General features: G+C 35.4%; 1 protein-coding gene across 1 annotated transcript; it reads left to right on the top strand.

Moving 5' to 3' along the window:
- The first annotated feature begins 1,268 nt into the window (after positions 1-1,268).
- On the top strand, positions 1,269-22,393 carry LOC120133124. Its single transcript, XM_039149774.1, has 4 exons — positions 1,269-1,418; positions 1,661-1,731; positions 21,094-21,228; positions 22,026-22,393. Exons 2-4 carry the CDS (start codon positions 1,675-1,677, stop codon positions 22,230-22,232), a joined length of 399 nt encoding a protein of 132 aa, XP_039005705.1. The 5' UTR covers positions 1,269-1,418; positions 1,661-1,674; the 3' UTR covers positions 22,233-22,393.
- Positions 22,394-22,563: the final 170 nt, after the last annotated feature.

Here is a 22,563-nt window from a genome sequence, read left to right as displayed (position 1 = left end):
AACTTAAATTTGTAACACTGTGAATTTAGTATTTGTGTTTGTTTTTTTGTTGAAGTAATGCAATTCATTCAAGTTTCAATTTGCAGAAGAAGAATAGTTTCTGAAACTTAAAATCGCAATACGAAAATGATTATCGCAACGCGAAACTAAAATCGCATTGCGATTCTGTCGTTGCGATTTTCATTTCGCGTTGCGATTCTCGGTTTCAAATACTAAAATTTAAACTTGAATGGATTGCATTACTTCAACCAAAAGACAAAACAAAGACAAATACTAAATTCACAGGGTTTAAAGACTAAACAGTTTAGCAGTATTGGCAGCAATCGAATGAATTTAATAAGCAATCTAAATGAAATGGTTAATCTATTATTGAAATTACTAGTAAACTTATCATCAATTTCAATATGAAAAACCTAATAATAATGCAAAATTTTCAAAATAAAAATAATTAAAAAAAACTAACCCTCGGTGGTTGATTTGGTTGATTTTCTATTTCTGAACGTGAATGATTGTGAGGGTGGCTCTGAGAGATGGAGATAGACGGATTTCACCGGAGATGAGGACTGATTTCGTTGGAGATGGGGACGGATGTCGCCTTAGAGAGTGAGAGATGGAGATGAGACTGAGTTGTGATTTAGGGTTCTAGGTTATGAGTTGCGATTACGGGATATACTGTGGACGGTTCAGTATTTCGATATATTAATATTCATGTTTGGAATTTGAAAAAAAAAATACGCGTTGCGATAATAATGGCGCTTTGAAAATCGCATTGCGATAGTCAGCATCGCGTTGCGACAGTCAGAATCGCGTTGCGATAATAATGGCGCTTTGAAAATCGCATTACGATAGTCAGCATCGCGTTGCGACAGTCAGAATCGCGTTGCGATAGTCAGAATCTCGTTGCGATAGTCAGAATCGCGTTGCGATAGTCAGAATCGCGTTGCGATAGTCATATTCGCGTTGCGATAGTCGGAAAATCGCAACGCGAATTTGAAAAATCATAATGCGATAGTCAGAATCGCGTTGCGAATCTGGAAACTGATTTGCGATATCGGAGATCGCGTTACGAATTATCGATCGCATCACGATTTAATTGGTCATTTTGGCAAATAAAAAAAATTGGTTAAAATCATATATTATAAGGTATTTTTGGTCACTGAAGTTATTTTATCATATAAAAATTCCTGTCGCAGCTGATTTATCTCTTGCACTTCGGTTGGTCTGGCGGCTTTTCAAAATCATAGAAATTCCTAGAAACCGCCAAACAACACCCACAAAGAGAAGCGAGATCGAGCGAAAAAGAGCAATCAAAACAAACGAAGAAACGATCTTGACACAAATTCCATATAAAGTTCATAACCCAATATTCTCGCCTCTCTTTTTTGATTTGTTCTTGCGATAAGAATCTCAAAGATCAGGTAAACAATCTCATATATCGACTATTTATTTTTGTGTATTCACTGGGTGCTTTAATGAATATATTAGATCAATAATAATTGTTCGTGTAGGAAAATGAATAAATGTTTCAAGGATTCTCGAGGTTCTGTTACTCTTTCGCGGAAATTTTTTCTATGTTGTACTTATTTGTTTGCCAACTATATAATTTGTTTAGGGTTAATATTTGGGTTAGTGTTTTGAATTTGGATTTGCCGTTTTGCAGGTTTCAAATCGACAATGGCCTCAGTAGAACAACAAGTGCCTGCTGGGGTTACAGCTCCTACTGCTGATGTTGTATGTTTCCTGAAGATACTAATTTTTTACCCATATTATTATTATTATTATTATTATTATTATTATTATTATTATTATCATTATTATTATTATTAAATATATATTAAATACATATATAAATAATTAATTACAGGCCCAATTACAACTGGACCGGCCCAGTTACAAACAAACCAGAACCGGTCCAGACCAACCAGAAACCCTAAACATTTGGGGGTTTCAGTTAGGGTTTCCTAAACCCTAATCCCAGCCGCCTCAGCTTGTTGCCGTTGGATCTGGCAAGATCCAACGGTCCAGATGGCTCCAGATGGAAACCCTAGGGTCTGATACATTAGGGCCACGCGGCCGCCGTTGCTGTTCTCGCCGCCTCCGCCGCTGCCACGTCCCAACCGAAGGCTCCAGAAGCTCCAACGCCAGCCGTCCACGCCATGGCTACGGGGTGAGTCACCACTGGTAGTCCGGTGACTCACCGAGACCCCCTCTTCGGACCGGTCCGATGGCCACACCGGTGGTGGCTATAAAAGCCACCACCCGAACCTGAAAAAAAAAAGAGACAGAGACAAAAAAAAGAGGAACAGAGAGAAAGATACAGAGAAACAAGAGACAAAACCGAGAAAAAAAATATATACAAAATACTACCAACGATCTCAGCAGCAAAGAAACAGAAAAAAAAGAAAAAGGAAGGAAAGAAACTTACCGAGGAAGCCTCGACCACCGGATCTCGCCGGAACCTTCGAAACACCGAAGGTACTTTTGTAGATTCGCTCCGATTAGGAGCTTTTTAAAGAAAAAGAACACCGGAAACATCCTTAGGACATCCCGATCTATTTAATGGTGTAAAAAATAATTTTCCGGCCACCGGATGCGGTGGCCGGCGGTGACGGTCACGGCGGCAGACGGTTGCCGTCCGGTGACCGGCTTCCCTCCGATGAGGGAAGCTAGAGAGAAGCCAGAGCTCTCTCTGCTTGAGAGAGAAAGAAAAAAAAATGAAATGAAGCTGGCCCTTCGGGCCAGCCGGTTTTGACCTTATATAGGCCTTCCCGAACGACGTCGTTTCGGGAAGGACTATGCGCGTAATTAGATAATAGTTAAACCCCGTCTGCAGTCCTTCTAACTTGTAAACTTTACATTTTAGTCACTAAATCGAATTCATAATACTTTTAATTTGATCTCGAAATTTTAATTTTATTTATTTTAGTCCTTTATATTAAAATAATATATATTTAGGATAAATAACAAATTTAACCCCTTAATTTTAATAAATAATATTTTAATCCCTAGTTTATATTTTTAATTTATTTTATTATAATATCCGAATTTTAGATAATTTTATTTTAGTCACTAAATTATCAAAAAAAGAAAATAGCATGTTTAATCCCTGTAATTCTGATTAATTATGAATTAGGTTTTTCAATTTTAATTTCACTATATTTTAGTCATTTATTTTATGTATTTTTTATTGCTTTTAAATATATAGTTAGAATTGTATTTTTTTTACTTGTTTATATATTTAAATATTGTATAAATATATAATAAATAAATATTTATTTTAAATAAATTATTTTAATATTTAGTTTTCAATATCAAAGAAAAGGACAGTCTTAAAACAACTGGATGTCCTATTCTGATATTTTAAAATTAAAAATTAAACAATATTATTTAAATTAATATTTATCAATATCAAAGAAAAGAGCTGTCTTAAGGCACCTAGAAGTTCTTTTCTGATATTTTTAAATAAATAAATATTTTTTATATAATTTTGAAATAATAGGATTATAAATTAAATTATATTTTTGAATTTTTAAATTTTAATAATAAGAGACAATTTATAATTAAAAAGTACCAATTTTGGGCGTTGTAGGGGTGCTAATCCTTCCCTAAACGTAATCGACCACGAATCCCTTTTTATTATTAAAAAGAACGAATTTTTGGTTATAAACGCAGATCAGTTCATCTTTTAACTGATGTTTTCTTAAAAACTCTGTTAAAAGATAATTTTTAGGTATTCGACCTACCTAACCCAAAAGGCCGATGGCGACTCCCAAATTATTTATTTTCAAAACTATTTATTCACTTCAATTTTCCCGCCAAATAAATATTTCGTGCCCGGACGAAAACCGGTTACGACAGCTTGGCGACTCTGCTGGGGACTCGGTCAAACTTTTAAAAATCAATTATAAATTGTCTCTATTAATTAAAAATTAAAAATTCATATATTTAATTTTTAACTCTTTCTTGTCAAATTTTTTATTTGTTTATTACTTTTATAATATTTTATATGTTTTATTTTATTTGCAAGTATTTTATTTCATTATTTATTTTTCTGTAAAAGGTTTGAACATTTCTCCTCACACACAACACTTGCATTGCATTACATAAAGCTCTATAATTGAGTTGTCCCTTTTAAGTGGGAGTGAAAGCGACGTCTTCGTGAGAATTTATTCTCCGTGTCAGACCTAGCAAGTAACTTTCGGGGTTCATATGCTCTATGTCTTCGTGAGAATTTATTCTCCATGTCAGGCATAGAGAAATGTATCCCCTCGAATTGAACTCGATCCACTTTAGTCTGTGATGGACTAGGATTGACGGTTAGCAGCCTAAGGGGGCACTAACATGGACAATTCGAGTACCTTTACTCCTAGATCTGAAACCCTGCATATAAAAAAACCTTAGAAACTCTTCCAATCCGAAGTCATGCCGAAATTTTGTCTAAAATAGGTGTACACATAGGAGAAATGAATTCTAAACTTTCTTGTTTATTTATTTTCGTTAATGATTAAATTACATGTATATTTAAATTATTTAAATTTAGAAAAGCATGTTTAAATAAAAAATATTTATGTAAATGTTATTATTAAATTTCTTTATTATGTAAACTAATTTATTTTCTTTTTTGTGTGTTCTTTATTTTTCTGTTTGCATAACATCATACAGGATAAAAGACATTGATCCTTGTGTTAATTGTCTCATTGGAAAGCCTTCATCTATGGATAAAAAGTGTTCAAATCAAGTAATTATAAACTCAGAAGTAAGACAGTGGGCTGAGGACTTACAAAGACAAGAAGGAGACAGTCTGCAGGATGATTATGTATCTGACTTGGCCAGTTATGCTCCAGTTTCACTAAAAAGAAATGATATGCAAGATTTGTGAAGCATTTGGGAAAGTTGGGATTCAAACAAAAAATTGCAGTTTTATCAGACTTACGGAGACATCCCATATTTGCTCTATGTAGAAGTTGATGATGAATTACTCAGAGCCCTAATTCAATTCTGGAATCCAGGGTACAATTGCTTCACTCTCAATAAAGAGGATTTGGTCCCTACTATTGAAGAATACACAACTTTGCTACATATAGATGGGGCTTTGGAGAATCGAATCTATTCAAAGTCAATTAAAACTCAACCCTTTCGAGTTAAATTAGCAAAGATTGTCGGGGTACGAGAAGAATGGGTGGCATCCCGTACAAAACAAAAAGGCGAAAGCGAAGGCATTGCTTGGACCAACATTAAAGAACTTATTCAGAGTCATCCAGATATTAAAGTACGATTCGATTTATTTGCTCTGGGTATGTATGGTATGGTCATCTTCCCAAAAGTATTGGGATATGTTGAAGCTGCAGTGGTAGATTTGTTTGAACAGCTACCGAAAAAGATTAATCCTGCTTCTGCAATCCTAGCAGAGACCTTCAGATCGTTAAATGCTTGTAGAAAGATAGGAGGTGGACGATTTTCAGGGTGTACCCAGTTGTTATATGTTTGGATCTGTAGTCATTTCTGGAAGACAGAAAAGGTTTCATACCGACGCTTTAATACGGATTACTCACCATTAAAAGAATTTCTGGAGCAGGAATGGCCGAAAGAAATTAAGAAAGATATGTGGATCAATGCCTTTCGAAATCTGCAAAGCAATGACGTTGTTTGGCGAGCCCCGTGGCAAATACAAAGGGAATTCTTTTACAAATGTGGAGATTACAACTGGATAATACTGCTCGGTTTATGGGGAGGAATTGGATATGCACCACTTCTGGTCATAAGACAGTATGAAGGTCGTCAATTTGTACCTGTCACTGCTGGGTTACAGTCATCTGAATTCGCATTCCACAGCAAAAATTATAAAAGAAGTATCATGGAAGCCGTTACAGCTTGGAAAACAACTTTTTGTATCCGAGCTAAAGCAGCAAAAGAAATGCTAACTCCTGATTATGAAGAATGGAGATCTGTCAGAAAAAACGAAAATATTCCTCTACCAGATCAAAATGAAGATATCTCTATAGAAGATCGCATTAAGGTGGTTCCGTCAGAGATTGAAATCTTGAGAGATGAGTTTGAAGCAGAAAGAGAAGGCTGGTCGAAAGAATTAGAGCAAATGAGACAAGATAAAGCTATGTTGGGGGTTGACATTGACTTGCATTCATCACAATGTGCAATGTTGAGAAAAGATAAAGAAAAAGGTGATGATGAGTACAGAGCCTTACAGAAAAATTACCAGGAGTTATATAAATCCCGAAAAGCATCAGGATCAAGCCAATCAACGGTACAGAAGACCCGAGATTTGAACATTGAGAAAAGACGAGTTGAAGATCTGAAAGGAAAGAATAGCCGTTTACTCAAAAGCCTTGAAAAAGGAAAACAAAAAATGGAAGATTTTGAGGTCGACAGAAGAGAGCGAATTATAAAACACAAGGCTGAACACCGTGAGATCATGAATGAAATGCAAAGAGAAATGGATCGAGCCAAAGATTTAGAAGATATGAAGAATGACATCTTTGTTAAATTTGAAGGTGAGAAAAATATCATGTTCAAAGGATTTGAATCTGAAATGAACCAGTTAATTGCTGAACTTGAAGTCAGAGGCCAAAAGATGGAAGAATCCAATATTGAAAAAGAAAAATGGGAGTTAGAAAGAAAAAATTTCAACACCAGACTTGAGGTGGAGTAGGAAATGGCTAGCAATTGGATGCAAAGATGCAGAAACAAGGATGTTCAAATCCAGAAGCTTAATCAAAGAACGCAAGAAACACGAACAAAACTTGAAGAAGATCTGGATCAGTCTAGAAACAAAAACTCAGAGTTTAACGCTTACATTTTGCAACTTGAAGAATCATTATTTCAAGAAAAGGTTCGTCTAGGGCCTAATGATCTCAAAGAAATTAATGAGGAAAATGCTTCACTGCGAAGACGCATTAGAGATCTTGAAAAAATTCTGCACAATTGTCAAGTCAGAATCACTGAATTAGAGCAGACTCTTGAAGAAATGAATGAACAGTGGCAAAAATCAACTGAGTTCTATGTGGAAAGAAGTGAAGAAAGAAGCAATATGGTATTCGAGGCCATGGTTCAAATGAGCGAAGTTGCCAGATATGTTGGGGAACTAGCTGTTGAAGCCAAAATAATTGAGCATCAAGTTGATCCAGTTTCTAAGTGTGGAAAGAAGGTGTCATGGTTAATGAAAGAAATTATAGAGCTTAATAGGAAAGCTACGCCTTATCTGTAGTTATGAACTATTATAAAGAAACTTTTGTATGCCGATGAAAGTTGTTCTATGACAGTTAACTTTTTGGGATCAATACATTTTTGCATACATACATTTTGCATACATTCATCATTCATTTCATAATTTTCTCTATGAATAATTTTATAATTTTTTATTATTAAGATAAAATTCATTAATTAAAATTTGAAAAAAAATAATATCAAAAGATTTTTCAATCGCAGTTATTCTGGCCAAAAGAGAAATACAACATCACTACGGTACTAGACAAGCTACTAAGAGAATTATGGAGGATAAAATACAGCGTATTGAGGAACAGCATCATAAAGAACAAGAAGAAATGAGAATGAAGCTGGAAAAAATTGAAGCCAATATTGAAAATTCACAAAACAGTATGATGCAGAAAATAGAGGACATGTTTAAAAGGCAGGCTATCAGTGGAAAAATGCATGAAAATCCTGTATCTTTCGACCAAGAACCCGTATATCCTCTAGGTTTTCCACCAGAACTAATTTATCACTCTGGTACTACACCTATACAAATCAATGCTCGTACATCTGCATTACAAGAAGCCAAACCACATGAAGATCAACAAGAGAATCCTGCATCTTCAAGCAAAAATCCGCTTATATCCGATGTGAAAATAGGGGATCTTAATACTGAGCATTTAATCCCAGATTTGAATGAGCTGAATGAGAAACAAAAAGTAAATGAAGAATTGACCAGACAGATCAAGAGCTTAGAAGAACGAATGAAATCCGTGGAAATAACTGAATCATTCTATGGGTTTGATGCTAGTGAGTTGAGTTTGGTTCCAGACCTAATCCTCCCCTGAATTTGATAAATATGACGGTACTACATGCCCTTCATCCCACATTACTATGTTTTGTCGAAGAATGGCAGGATATGTGAAGGACGAGAAATTGTTAATTCACTGCTTCCAGGATAGTTTGACAGGACCGGCTTTAAAATGGTATACTCAATTGACCAAAGCCAACATTAGATCCTGGAAAGATTTGGCTAAAGCATTTTTATAGCAGTATCGCCATGTAACAGACATGGTCCCTGATAGATGGACTCTCCAAAATTTGGAGAAAAAGAATAATGAAACATTCAGTCAGTATGCCCAGAGATGGCGTGACACAGCGGCCCAAGTTCAACCACCTTTGTCAGAAAAAGAGGCCACAATAATATTTGTTCATACCTTGAAGGCTCCTTATTTAAATCATCTAATGGGGAATGCAACCAGAAATTTTGCAGATTTGGTCATTTCTGGAGAACTCATTGAAAATGTCTTGAAAAGTGGCAAAATTGAATCAAATGAAGGGTCTAGTTCCAAAAGACCTACGTACCGGAAAAAGGAGAATGAAGTCAACAATGCCAATTCTTACAGCAAGGATTCATCGAAAAGTGTTACAATAACCCAACCAAGGGTTAAGAAAGAGGAAACAAACACTAATCGAGCAGATTCCAGAGGATCTCGAAAGGAAAATGAAAGGTTGTCTTTTACACCTTTACCAGTACCATATGCTGAGATCTATGATTCACTGTTAAAAGCATATGTCATACGGCCCTATCCTTTGGTTCCCATGCAACCACCATTCCCTCCTTGGTATGATACAAAGGCACACTGTGTTTACCATGAAGGAATCACGGGTCATTCTATTGAAAATTGTTTGGCATTCAAAAGGGTGGTTCAAAATTTGATCAACACTGGGAAGTTGGAATTCAATACACCATCTGCATCAAATCATCCATTGCCAAATCATGGAGATAAAAACGTGAATGCAATTCAGGAAGAGAACAGAAAGAAAGCAAAAACTGACATTTCTGAAATTAAATCTCCGTTTGTTTGGGTATTCCAACAACTCTCTTTAGCCAGTATAATTCCACAACAATTCAGGCCAAAGCAGAATGAGGGCAAGAATTATTGTGAATATCATCAGGAGAAAGGGCATAAAATTCAACTATGTCCTGAGTTTAGGGATTTGGTGCAAAAATTGATGAACAATAGAGAAATAGAATTCTTTGAAGAAGAACCAGGAAAAAAAGAAGATGATGTTTGCTCATCAGAGGATTCTAAACCAAGTCAAAGAATAAATGATCCTGTGATCATTAATGTGAAATCATCTACGGTGATTCCTGCACCAATAAAGCCGAAAGTAGTTATCACCACTCCTCTACAATTTCCATACAAAGATACCCGCAGGGTACCTTGGAATTATACTACCAATGTTTCAATGGTAGGAGGATTTGTTTCTCTAGAAAAAATAGAAGAGAAAATACAGAGTTTGGGTACAACATCGAAGTCTGAAGCAGTGAGCGAAGTCGATTTCTTTACAAGAAGTGGAAGATGTTACTCTCCCGAAACATCTAATGCTTCAGAACAAGTGAAAGCCAAAGGAAAAGCCATGGCAATACCTCAGAAGGTATTTGAAGATGAATCCCTTCCAGCATTTAATGATCCTGTGACAGAAAAACAAGCTCAAGAATTTTTGAAATTCCTGAAACATAGTGAGTATAGTGTGGTTGAACAACTACACAAACAACAAGTGAGAATTTCCATTCTTGATCTATTGATGAATTCAGAAGCACATAGAAATGCTTTGATGAAAATTCTCAATCAAACATTTATCCCCGAAGATATATCCCTCAATAAACTTGACAGAATTGTGGGACATATAGCTACTGACAATTACATAACGTTCACGGATGATGAAATACCGGAAGGCGGAATGGGGTCAGTAAAAGCTTTGAACATCACAACACATTGTCATGGTCATGTGTTGCCAGGAGTATTGATTGACAATGGATCCGCTCTCAACTTGATGCCTCTAGTCACACTTCAAAGAATGCCTGTGGATCAATCACACATGAAGAGTTATCAGAATGTAGTGCGAGCATTTGATGGAACTCAAAAAGAAGTGCTTGGGAAAATGGAAATACCGTTGTTAATTGGCCCAGTCGTGTACAATATTGACTTTGTGGTGATGGACATCCACCCTACATATAATTGTCTATTAGGGAGGCCATGGATTCATTCAGCAGGAGCCGTTCCTTCTTCATTACATCAGAAATTGAAATTTGTTGTTGATGGACAACTAATATGCGTAGGAGCTGAAGAAGAAATCATTGCGTCAGTAACAAGTGATGTTCCATATATTGACACCAATGATGATGCTCTTGAATGCTCTTTCCGAGCTCTTGAATTTGTAAATGCAACCTTTATTGCAGAAGGAAGCAAAATTCCATATCCCAGATTGTCTGATTGCACCAAGATGACGGTACAACAAACTTTAGGCATCGGAGCTAAAGCTGGGAAAGGGTTAGGAAAGAATCTTCAAGGGATTTCAGTTCCTGTCAATATACAGATGAAGAAAGATCGTTTTGGGCTTGGATTTAAGCCCAATTTTCAGCAAAAGAACAAAGAGATGAAAAGAAGATGTGAAGACAGAAAGGCAAAATTGAAAGGGAAAGAAATCATATAGGAACACATGTTTTTTCCACAGTTGAAGACCATATTCAGATCAGGGGGAACAATTAATGTAGAACAGCAGCTTGTTGAAGCCTTTAAAGAAGAAAAGTTGACGAAAGATCAAGACATAGTCGAAGAAGCTATGAATGGATTATTTATCATCATGATCATGAATGACAACAAGACTGGCAGATACTTGGATAAGATTCGCCCATGTTTTCCTGGAGAAACACTCAACAATTGGACCACTGAAGATCTTCCTATAGTTTTTAATATTAACGCAGAGTAATATTCAGAACTAATCTTTATGTTTAGCTCAAAAATATGAAAACTTTTTGTTATCTTGTAAAAGAAATTATGTTAAATATAAGAAATTTTCTTTAAAATTTTCGGATGGCAATCATTCTTTACATTTTATTACATTCTTACATTTCATAAATTTACTATATTCTTTCGGAAATATGTCCGACTTAAATTTGCAGGTGTCACCGTGTTAATAGCATGTGTATTCCTAAATTTAATCCAGTGATAAATTTAGAGCATCCTATATGTCTGGAAGAAATCAATGGGTGTGAGGATGAATTGGAATGTGATGTTCCTACTGAACTATTAAGATTGATAGAAAAAGAAGACAAACAAATTCTACCCCACAAGGAAGAGATTGAGACTGTGAATTTGGGAACAGATGAAGAAATAAAAGAGGTGAAAATTGGTACTACTCTGACAATCCAGATAAAACAAGAATTGATAAATCTCCTTCAAGAGTTCAAAGATATATTTGCCTGGTCTTATCAAGATATGCCTGGTTTAAGCACAGATATAGTGATACACAAGCTTCCAATCAATCCAGAATATAAACCGGTCCAACAAAAGCTCAGACGAATGAGGCCAGAAATGTTGTTGCAAATCAAAGAAGAAGTGATGAAACAGATCAATGCAGGTTTCCTACAGGCAGCTAAATACCCAGAATGGGTAGCCAACATTGTTCCCGTACCGAAGAAAAATGGGAAAGTTCGAATGTGTGTGGATTACAGAGATCTCAACAAAGCTAGTCCGAAAGATAGCTTTCCATTACCCCACATAGACACATTGGTGGACAATACTGCAGGGCACGCATGGTTTTCATTTATGGATGGATTTTCAGGATATAATCAGATAAAAATGAATCCTGAAGACATGGAAAAAACAACATTTGTAACCATGTGGGGCACATTCTGTTATAAAGTGATGCCATTTGGATTGAAAAATGCAGGGGCAACGTATCAAAGAGCCATGGTAACTTTGTTTCATGACATGATGCACAAAGAGATTGAAGTATATGTAGATGACATGATTGCCAAATCCCGAACTGAAGAAGAACATATTAAAAATCTGAGGAAGCTTTTCCAGAGATTGAGGAAGTATCAATTAAAGCTCAACCCCGCTAAATGTACTTTTGGGGTAACTTCTGGGAAACTTTTGGGATCTGTAGTCAGCAAAAAAGGAATCGAGATTGATCCAGATAAAGTCAAAGCAATTCAAGATCTTCCACCACCCAATACAAAAAAAGAAGTTCGAGGCTTTTTGGGAAGATTAAATTATATATCTCGGTTCATTTCTCAATTAACTGACAAATGTGATCCAGTGTTCAAATTACTTCGAAAGAACAATCCTGAAGTCTGGAATGAAGAATGTCAAGATACTTTGGATATTATTAAGAAATATTTATCCAATGCCCCCATTTTAGTATCATCAATGCCTGATAGACCATTAATTCTCTATTTGACGGTCTTCGAAAATTCGATGGGATATGTACTAGGACAGCATGATGAATCAGGAAGGAAAGAAAAAGCTATTTATTATCTGAGCAAGAAATTTACTGATTGTGAAGTTCGATATCCACCAATACAAAAATTATGTTGTGCTTTGGTGTGGACTACTCGAAGACTCAGACAATATATGTTATACCATACTACTTGGTTGATATCCAAACTTGATCCTTTAAAGTTCTTAATGGAATCACCAGCTTTGACAGGCAGAATGGCTAGATGGCAGATGTTATTATCTGAGTTTGATATTGTATATGTCAACCAAAAAGCGATAAAAGGAAGTATAATAGCTGATTTTCTGGCCAGTCGTATATCAAATGATTATCAGCCTTTGAACTTCAATTTTCCCGATGAAGATTTGTTATGCATATCCATGAATGAAGAAGTCAGAACAAATGATGAATTTGCAACTTGGAAGCTTTATTTTGGCGGAGCATCTAATGCTTTGGGACGAGGAATCGGGGCAGTGTTAATTTCTCCAGAAAATGTTTATTATCCCTTTACGAGTAGACTGGAGTTCTTTTGCACCAATAATATGGCAGAATATGAAGCTTGTGTCATGGGATTGAAAGCAGCCATAGAAAGAAAAATCAAATGTCTCAAGATATATGGAGATTCATCTTTAGTGGTGTATCAATTGCGAGGAGAATGGGAAACAAAAGATCCCAAATTGTTGGAATATCGAAATTTTACCCTCGAATTAGTAAAAGAATTTGAGAGAGTTACCTTCAATTATCTCCCTCGAGAAGAAAATCAAATGGCAGATGCTTTGGCTACATTAGCTGCTATGTTTCAAGCAACTAAGAAGGTTGATATGATGCCAATCAAAATGCAAGTATATGAAATTCATGCACATTGTTATAGTGTGGAAGAAGAGGTAGATGGTAAACCATGGTATCATGATATTCTGCAATATATCAAAAATCAAAGTTATCCACCAAATGCATCGGAAATTGATAAAAGAACCTTGAGAAGAATGGCTGCTGGATATTTTCTTGATGGAGAGATTATGTATAGAAGAAGCAATGATCAAATGCTATTGAGATGTTTAAATACCAGTGAAGCTAGAAGCATCATTGAAGAAGTACACAGTGGAATATGTGGAACTCATGCAAATGGTCTTTCCATGGCCAGAAAAATAATGAGATATGGATACTATTGGGCTACCATGCACACTGATTGCATTGATTATGCAAGGAAATGTCATAAATGCCAGATATATGTAGACAAGATTCATGTACCTCCATCTCCTTTACATGTAATGACAGCACCCTGGCCATTTTCTATGTGGGGAATAGATGTCATTGGTGCAATCACACCAAAAGCATCGAATGGACATTGTTTCATTCTTGTGGCAATTGATTATTTTACCAAATGGGTTGAAGCTGCTTCATATGCCAATATTAAGAGGTCAACAGTCTGCAAATTCATAAAGAAAGAGATAGTTTGCCGGTATGGCCTACCAGAAAGGATCATTACAGATAATGCTCTGAACCTGAACAACAAAATGATGACCGAACTTTGTGCGCAGTTTAAGATTAAACATGCAAACTCAGTGGCATATCGTCCAAAGATGAATGGGGCAGTTGAAGCAGCAAATAAGAACATTAAGAGAATCATTACAAAGACCACTGAAACTTACAAAGATTGGCACGAAAAGTTACCTTTTGCTCTATATGCATACCGAACTACTGTTCGAACATCTACTGGGGCAACGCCTTTTTCTTTAGTCTATGGGATGGAAGCAGTCTTACCAATTGAAGTTGAGATTCCATCGCTTCGAATATTGAGAGAAATAAAATTGGATGAATCTGAATGGATCCAAGCTAGATTTGATCAATTGAACCTTATTGAGGAGAAAAGATTGAAAGCTATTTGCCATGGACAGATGTATCAAAAACGGATGATGAAGTCTCATGACAAAAAAGTACATCCAAGAGAATTCCAAGAGGGTGATCTAGTACTAAAAAAGATCTTGCCTATACATAAAGATTTCCGTGGGAAATGGATGCCTAATTGGGAATGGCCATACGTTGTAAAAAAGGCCTTTTCCGGAGGAGCATTGATCTTGGCAGAAATGGATGGAAAAATTCTGAGAAATCCAATAAACTCAGATTCTGTTAAGAAATATTATGCTTGAAGAAAAAAAAAAGGAAAAAAAAGGGGGGTCAAGGTGAAAACCCGCAAAGGGCATCTTGTAACCCAAGGAAGGATTTGAGTTGAAAACCTGAAAAGGCGGCTCAAATGCAGGTTGATATTAGGCATCTGGCAATTGAACTCTTTTACGATTTTGACAGTTTGGAAGAAACTTCACATCTACAAGCATTTCGACAACGTTTGAGATCTTCCAGACAAAAGCTTACATCATTTCTCTAAATTGTGTCAATGTGATTAATTTAGAAATACTTATGCTTATAATTTGTTGAGACATTTGAATTTTTATCATTCTTATGATTGCCATAACTTTGAATACAATTCTATCTATTTCAAGTTCATTTTATTTGAAATTCAATTTATTTTTGAAAATTCAATTTATTCTTCTATGAATTAACATAATTTTGAAATAATTTAAAGATTTCTGAATATCACTTTATGTTAATATTTTTAAATACATGGAATACGAAATAAGCAAATCATCATCATCTTAAAGCCATGAACATTAAGATTGTTACACGGGATGCTACCGACAATAAGGTCGAATCCGCCAAATCTACTCATCAATTGCTCCAACCGATCACCATTCAGTTCTTGCACCTCTATTTTCAAAGATATACTAAGACAGTAGAAGGCGATCTTTGCAGCATTGATTCCAGCAAAAAGAAACAAGACATTGATATCACTGGGAAACATGTCTCTATACAGATCCTTATGTATGGTTTTTAAAGAAACCTAGAAGCATTTCCACCTCATCAGGTTCAAGTGAAGCAACTTTATTCCTTCCAACCCATACTAGATTCCATTTTCAGCACTCATCAAGAACATACTTCTGGATACTCGAAGGTGGCTCATTGACATAAGCTTCAAGAGCCTTACAGATCCTTTCTGTCAATTTGGTACTTCCTGTACATGTTTATAAACAATTCAACTTTGTTCTTGGATTCCAAGAAGGCCATCATTTCTTTGTCAATGGAAAAGCATCAGCACATGGAGGAAGCAGAATAAGAGAAACTCTGTTCTTAATTGGTAGAATTATGAATATAGCCCTTTTCAGTGTAGTAGCATGGAAATGCTTCGAATCTACAAATTCTGGCTCTACATCAAATAAATATTGTGATATCCTAGTCCAAACATTAACTGAAAGATGAATTTGCCAATAGCATCTTCTGGAAGTGTTCTTTGAATTATCTGATCTGGTTGGACAGAACCAATCATTGAATTTGGAAGATGAATGTGCTCATAGAATCTTCTGGAAGTGTTCTTTGAGTTAGCTGATCTGGTTGGACAGAACCAATCATTGAATTTGGAAGATGAATGTGCTCATAGAATCTTCTGGAAGTGTTCTTTGAGTTAGCTGATCTGGTTGGACAGAACCAATCATTGAATTTGGAAGATGAATGTGCTCATAGAATCTTCTGGAAGTGTTCTTTGAGTTATCTGATCTGGTTGGACAGAACCAATCATTGAATTTGGAAGATGAATGTGTTCATAGCATCTTCTGGAAGTGTTCTTTGAGTTATTTGATCTGGTTTGACAAAACAAATCATTGAATTTAGAAAATGAATGTGTTCATAGCATCTTCTGGAAGTGTTCTTTGAGTTATCTGATCTGGTTGGACAGAACCAATCATTGAATTTGAAAGATGAATGTGCTCATAGAATCTTCTGGAAGTGTTCTTTGAGTTATCTGATCTGGTTGGACAGAACCAATCATTGAATTTGGAAGATGAATGTGTTCATAGCATCTTCTGGAAGTGTTCTTTGAGTTATTTGATCTGGTTTGGTAAGAACTACAGAACCAATCATTGGAATTAAAAGATGAACTGCATGATCATCTTCATTAAGAAGTTTCTTTTCAAGCTTCTTTTGCTTATTCCTTTCCTAAAAATCATAGCACAAGTTTCGCCTTTTCTTGTAATTGGGATCATCACATAATGGCTTCCCATCTTTTACCGGAAGAAGTGCGTCAGCATCTTTAGTCATTTGAGCAGCACATATAAAATTTATCAATTCTGCAATTGATGAATCTGGACCACGTCTCTACATGGCTATTGAAGCTTCAGCATCTGAGAATCCCATTTTTGTCAAGTATAACAGTTTATTCTCCTCAGCAGAATCAGAATTCAAGATTTCTCGGTATTAGAAGAACTATCGATATCTGTGAAATCATCTTGAAAGGTCACTTCATAATCAGATGAGTTGTTATCAGAATCAACATGTTGTATGAATACAAGTTTTTCAAGAGACTATACTATTGAGTTTTATTCTCAAGAGGTTTTGTTACATAATATCTACATCTACATTTGTCAAAGATGATAGATTCTCTGATTTGAAGAAGAAAGATCTATTGGGTTTTTACAATTGAAGAAATACTCAATTCACCAGTCTGAAATCAAATAAATTAACATTCATGCATCATATTTTAGGTGTTTACAAAAATAGGTGCATTTTCATTCATTTTCATCTATGTTGAATTTTTAACAGGAATTTCAAAGATTTTAGCAAAGATTCAAATCTATCATTTGATGTATTGACATTTCCAGAGAAGGTTCATAATGAGAAGAACTCATCTGAAGAAGGAAGAAGAAGTTCATAATGAGAAGAATTTGTTCAACCTTTTGTCTGAATTCATCACTTGATGGATTATTTTTGCCAGAGAAGGTTCATAATGAGAAGAACTCATCTAAAGAAGGAAGAAGAAGTTCATAATGAGAAGAATTTGTTCAACCTTTTGTCTGAATTCATCACTTGATGGATTATTTTGCCAGAGAAGGTTCATAATGAGAAGAACTCATCTGAAGAAGGAAGAAGAAGTTCATAATGAGAAGAATTTGTTCAACCTTTTGTCTGAATTCATCACTTGATGGATTATTTTTGCCAGAGAAGGTTCATAATGAGAAGAACTCATCTGAAGAAGGAAGAAGAAGTTCATAATGAGAAGAATTTGTTCAACCTTTTGTCTGAATTCATCACTTGATGGATTATTTTTGCCAGAGAAGGTTCATAATGAGAAGAACTCATCTGAAGAAGGAAGAAGAAGTTCATAATGAGAAGAATTTGTTCAACCTTTTGTCTGAATTCATCACTTGATGGATTATTTTTGCCAGAGAAGGTTCATAATGAGAAGAACTCATCTGAAGAAGGAAGAAGAAGTTCATAATGAGAAGAATTTGTTCAACCTTTTGTTTGAATTCATCACTTGATGGATTAATTTTGCCAGAGAAGGTTCATAATGAGAAGAACTCATCTGAAGAAGGAAGAAGAAGTTCATAATGAGAAGAATTTGTTCAACCTTTTGTCTGAATTCATCACTTGATGGATTATTTTTGCCAGAGAAGGTTCATAATGAGAAGAAATCATCTGAAGAAGGAAGAAGAAGTTCATAATGAGAAGAATTTGTTCAACCTTTTGTCTGAATTCATAACTTGATGGATTATTTTTGCCAGAGAAGGTTCATAATGAGAAGAACTCATCTGAAGAAGGAAGAAGAAGTTCATAATGAGAAGAATTTGTTCAACCTTTTGTCTGAATTCATCATCTGAAGAATGAAGAAGAAGTTCATAATGAGAAGAATTTGTTCAACCTTTTACCTGAATTCATCAAATTGATGGATTAGCTAAGTAGAGTTCATAATGAGAAGAACTCGTCATCTGAAGAAGGAAGAAGAAGTTCATAATGAGAAGAACTTGTTCAATCTTTTGCTTGAATTCATCATTTGATGGATCGACATTGCCAGGTAGAGTTCATAATGAGAAGAACTCGTCATCTGAAGAAGGAAGAAGAAGTTCATAATGAGAAGAACTTGTTCAATCTTTTGCTTGAATTCATCATTTGATAGATCAACATTGCTAAGTAGAGTTCATAATGAGAATAACTCGTCATCTGAAGAAGAAAGAAGAAGTTTATAATAAGAAGAACTTGTTCAATAATTCTATCATAGAAGGAGATAGATTAGCATCAGCCTTTCTAGAGAAAGTTCATAATGAGAATAACTCATCAAAAGCTTATTCAACCTTTTGAATGACTCTATCACAGAAAAAAAGGAGGTCATCATCATCCCCAGCAGAAAGTTCATAATGAGAAGAACTCATCTGGAGAGAGAGAAGAATTTATTCAATATCTCCATTATGATCAAGTGAAGCCAAATGGATAAAAAATTTTATTATCTTTTCATCTTTGCCCTATTCTTGTTAACACAAGAATGAGCAAAGAGGGGCAGCTGAAGATACTAATTTTTTACCCATATTATTATTATTATTATTATTATTATTATTATTATTATTATTATTATTATTATTATTATTATCATTATTATTATTAAATATATATTAAATACATATATAAATAATTAATTACAGGCCCAATTACAACTGGACCGGCCCAGTTACAAACAAACCAGAACCGGTCCAGACCAACCAGAAACCCTAAACATTTGGGGGTTTCAGTTAGGGTTTCCTAAACCCTAATCCCAGCCGCCTCAGCTTGTTGCCGTTGGATCTGGCAAGATCCAACGGTCCAGATGGCTCCAGATGGAAACCCTAGGGTCTGATACCCTAGGGCCACGCGGCCGCCGTTGCTGTTCTCGCCGCCTCCGCCGCTGCCACGTCCCAACCGAAGGCTCCAGAAGCTCCAACGCCAGCCGTCCACGCCATGGCTACGGGGTGAGTCACCACTGGTAGTCCGGTGACTCACCGAGACCCCCTCTTCGGACCGGTCCGATGGCCACACCGGTGGTGGCTATAAAAGCCACCACCCGAACCTGAAAAAAAAAGAGACAGAGACAAAAAAAAGAAGAACAGAGAGAAAGATACAGAGAAACAAGAGACAAAACCGAGAAAAAAAATATATACAAAATACTACCAACGATCTCAGCAGCAAAGAAACAGAAAAGAAAGAAAAATGAAGGAAAGAAACTTACCGAGGAAGCCTCGACCACCGGATCTCGCCGGAACCTTCGAAACACCGAAGGTACTTTTGTAGATTCGCTCCGATTAGGAGCTTTTTAAAGAAAAAGAACACCGGAAACATCCTTAGGACATCCCGATCTATTTTAATGGTGTAAAAAATAATTTTCCGGCCACCGGATGCGGTGGCCGGCGGTGACGGTCACGGCGGCAGACGGTTGCCGTCCGGTGACCGGCTTCCCTCCGATGAGGGAAGCTAGAGAGAAGCCAGAGCTCTCTCTGCTTGAGAGAGAAAGAAAAAAAAATGAAATGAAGCTGGCCCTTCGGGCCAGCCGGTTTTGACCTTATATAGGCCTTCCCGAACGACGTCGTTTCGGGAAGGACTATGCGCGTAATTAGATAATAGTTAAACCCCGTCCGCAGTCCTTCTAACTTGTAAACTTTACATTTTAGTCACTAAATCGAATTCATAATACTTTTAATTTGATCTCGAAATTTTAATTTTATTTATTTTAGTCCTTTATATTAAAATAATATATTTAGGATAAATAACAGATTTAACCCCTTAATTTTAATAAATAATATTTTTAATCCCTAGTTTATATTTTTAATTTATTTTTTATTATAATATCCGAATTTTAGATAATTTTATTTTAGTCACTAAATTATCAAAAAAAGAAAATAGCATGTTTAATCCCTGTAATTCTGATTAATTATGAATTAGGTTTTTCAATTTTAATTTCACTATATTTTAGTCATTTATTTTAAGTATTTTTTATTGCTTTTAAATATATAGTTAGAATTGTATTTTTTTTTACTTGTTTATATATTTAAATATTGTATAAATATATAATAAATAAATATTTATTTATTTTAAATAAATTATTTTAATATTTAGTTTTCAATATCAAAGAAAATGACAGTCTTAAAACAACTGGATGTCCTATTCTGATATTTTAAAATTAAAAATTAAACAATATTATTTAAATTAATATTTATCAATATCAAAGAAAAGAGCTGTCTTAAGGCACCTAGAAGTTCTTTTCTGATATTTTTAAATAAATAAATATTTTTTATATAATTTTGAAATAATAGGATTATAAATTAAATATATTTTTGAATTTTTAAATTTTAATAATAAGAGACAATTTATAATTATAAAGTACCAATTTTGGGCGTTGTAGGGGTGCTAATCCTTCCCTAAACGTAATCGACCACGAATCCCTTTTTATTATTAAAAAGAACGAATTTTTGGTTATAAACGCAGATCATTTCATCTTTTAACTGATGTTTTCTTAAAAACTCTGTTAAAAGATAATTTTTAGGTATTCGACCTACCTATCCCAAAAGGCCGATGGTGACTCCCAAATTATTTATTTTCAAAACTATTTATTCACTTCAATTTTCCCGCCAAATAAATATTTCGTGCCCGGACGAAAACCGGTTACGACATGTTTCCCACCTGTTATTTTCGTGTTTTAGTAACTATTTATTTAAAGTTAAGCTTTGGCATCTATTGTTGGTGATTTAGGTCGGGAATGCTTTTGTAAATCAATACTATCATATCTTACATCATTCCCCTGAGCTGGTTCACCGATTTTACCATGATAGCAGCAAACTTGGTCGCCCTGAAGAAACTGGTGTCATGCGTTTCACAACTATGCAAGTGAGTTATGTCCACCTGTCTCTTCATGCATATGTGTTTGTCTTAGGCCAAACCTTTTAGATGTCAAGTGTTTGGAAGTCATTATGTGTCACTTTATTTCTTTTTTGTTTTCCTACTTTTATTTAACGTCAGCTTGAAAACCATGGTTCCTGCCCTTTTCAAAGCATTTATTGGTAAGTGCAGGTTTACTTGGTTTGTAATGTGAATTCACGATAACATTGAAGATTTTGATCTTGGACAACTCCACCACTGTATTTGGCAAGGTGTTCTTAGGAACTTCTAATAATTGAAATTTCTAATTGCAGAATGAACTGGTTATGTAACCCACTTTGTTCTTCTACTTGTGTGGTTGGTTGTATTGGAGCTTAGAACCCATTTTTTTCATTTAGTTTCTAAACAGTTATGCCTTGAATTAAATTTGGTAATTTGAAACTATAGTGCTTTGTTTTGTGGACCAGGCCATTAATGACAACATAGTCTCATTTGGTTATGGAGAATTCACTGCTGAAATAACAACTATAGATGCTCAAGATTCCCACAACGGGGGAGTACTTTGCTCATCTATGAATCTATGATTATGGGAACAATGGAAACAGCAGTGAAACTGTGCTTCCATTTTTTCAACAATCAACAGTTGTAATCATTAGCTGTTGGCCTGACACTTATGTTTCCTTCTCTTGATTTGATGTAAATGGTCATTAAAGGAAAAACAAGTTTTGTGGTTAGTCTTAAGAGATTGGACTTCAAACCTTGTGGAAATATATTTTGCATGTTTTAAGACTGTTCTTCATTTACAGGGAACAAAGGAAGGTCTTCATCTGTTGGTGGGACTGGATACAGAAATGAGGGTGCAAGGGGGCGTGGAAACTATGGCGGCGGCGGCGGCAGGGGATATAGCTGGGGAGAGTTTGGCAACAGGAGCATCAATAGAGGATTTTCAAACCACCGTGGAGGTGATGGATATCAGAGGGGTGAGCACATGGGAGGTGGTGGCGGCCGTGTGAACTGCTCTGGTGAACCAACTTTCAATGCAGCCTCAGCCAAGAATGTGGCACCAAGGGTACTATCTGCCCCTGCTTGAAATAGGTCGACCATTGATCAGAAGATAACATCCAGTTTTCAGTGTAGTGATTCATCAAATTGTTGCGTAGACTTTTAGAGGAAAGCATCGAGAGTTCATATTTTGATTTTGTTTCATTTTGGTAAAACGGTTGAAATATGATATTTAAATACATTTTAACAAAGCATTAAATATCTTAGTTTAGAGATAATTTTTTTTTGTATTTGTATTACTGTGGTGGTAAAATGTTAAAAATTAGGGATTTAACAATTACC

The sequence above is a fragment of the Hibiscus syriacus genome, unplaced genomic scaffold (assembly GCF_006381635.1).
Source record: "Hibiscus syriacus cultivar Baekdansim isolate YM2019G1 unplaced genomic scaffold, ASM638163v2 tig00110577_pilon, whole genome shotgun sequence".
NCBI lineage: Eukaryota > Viridiplantae > Streptophyta > Magnoliopsida > Malvales > Malvaceae > Hibiscus > Hibiscus syriacus.
This window is presented reverse-complemented; position numbering and strand designations above follow the sequence as displayed.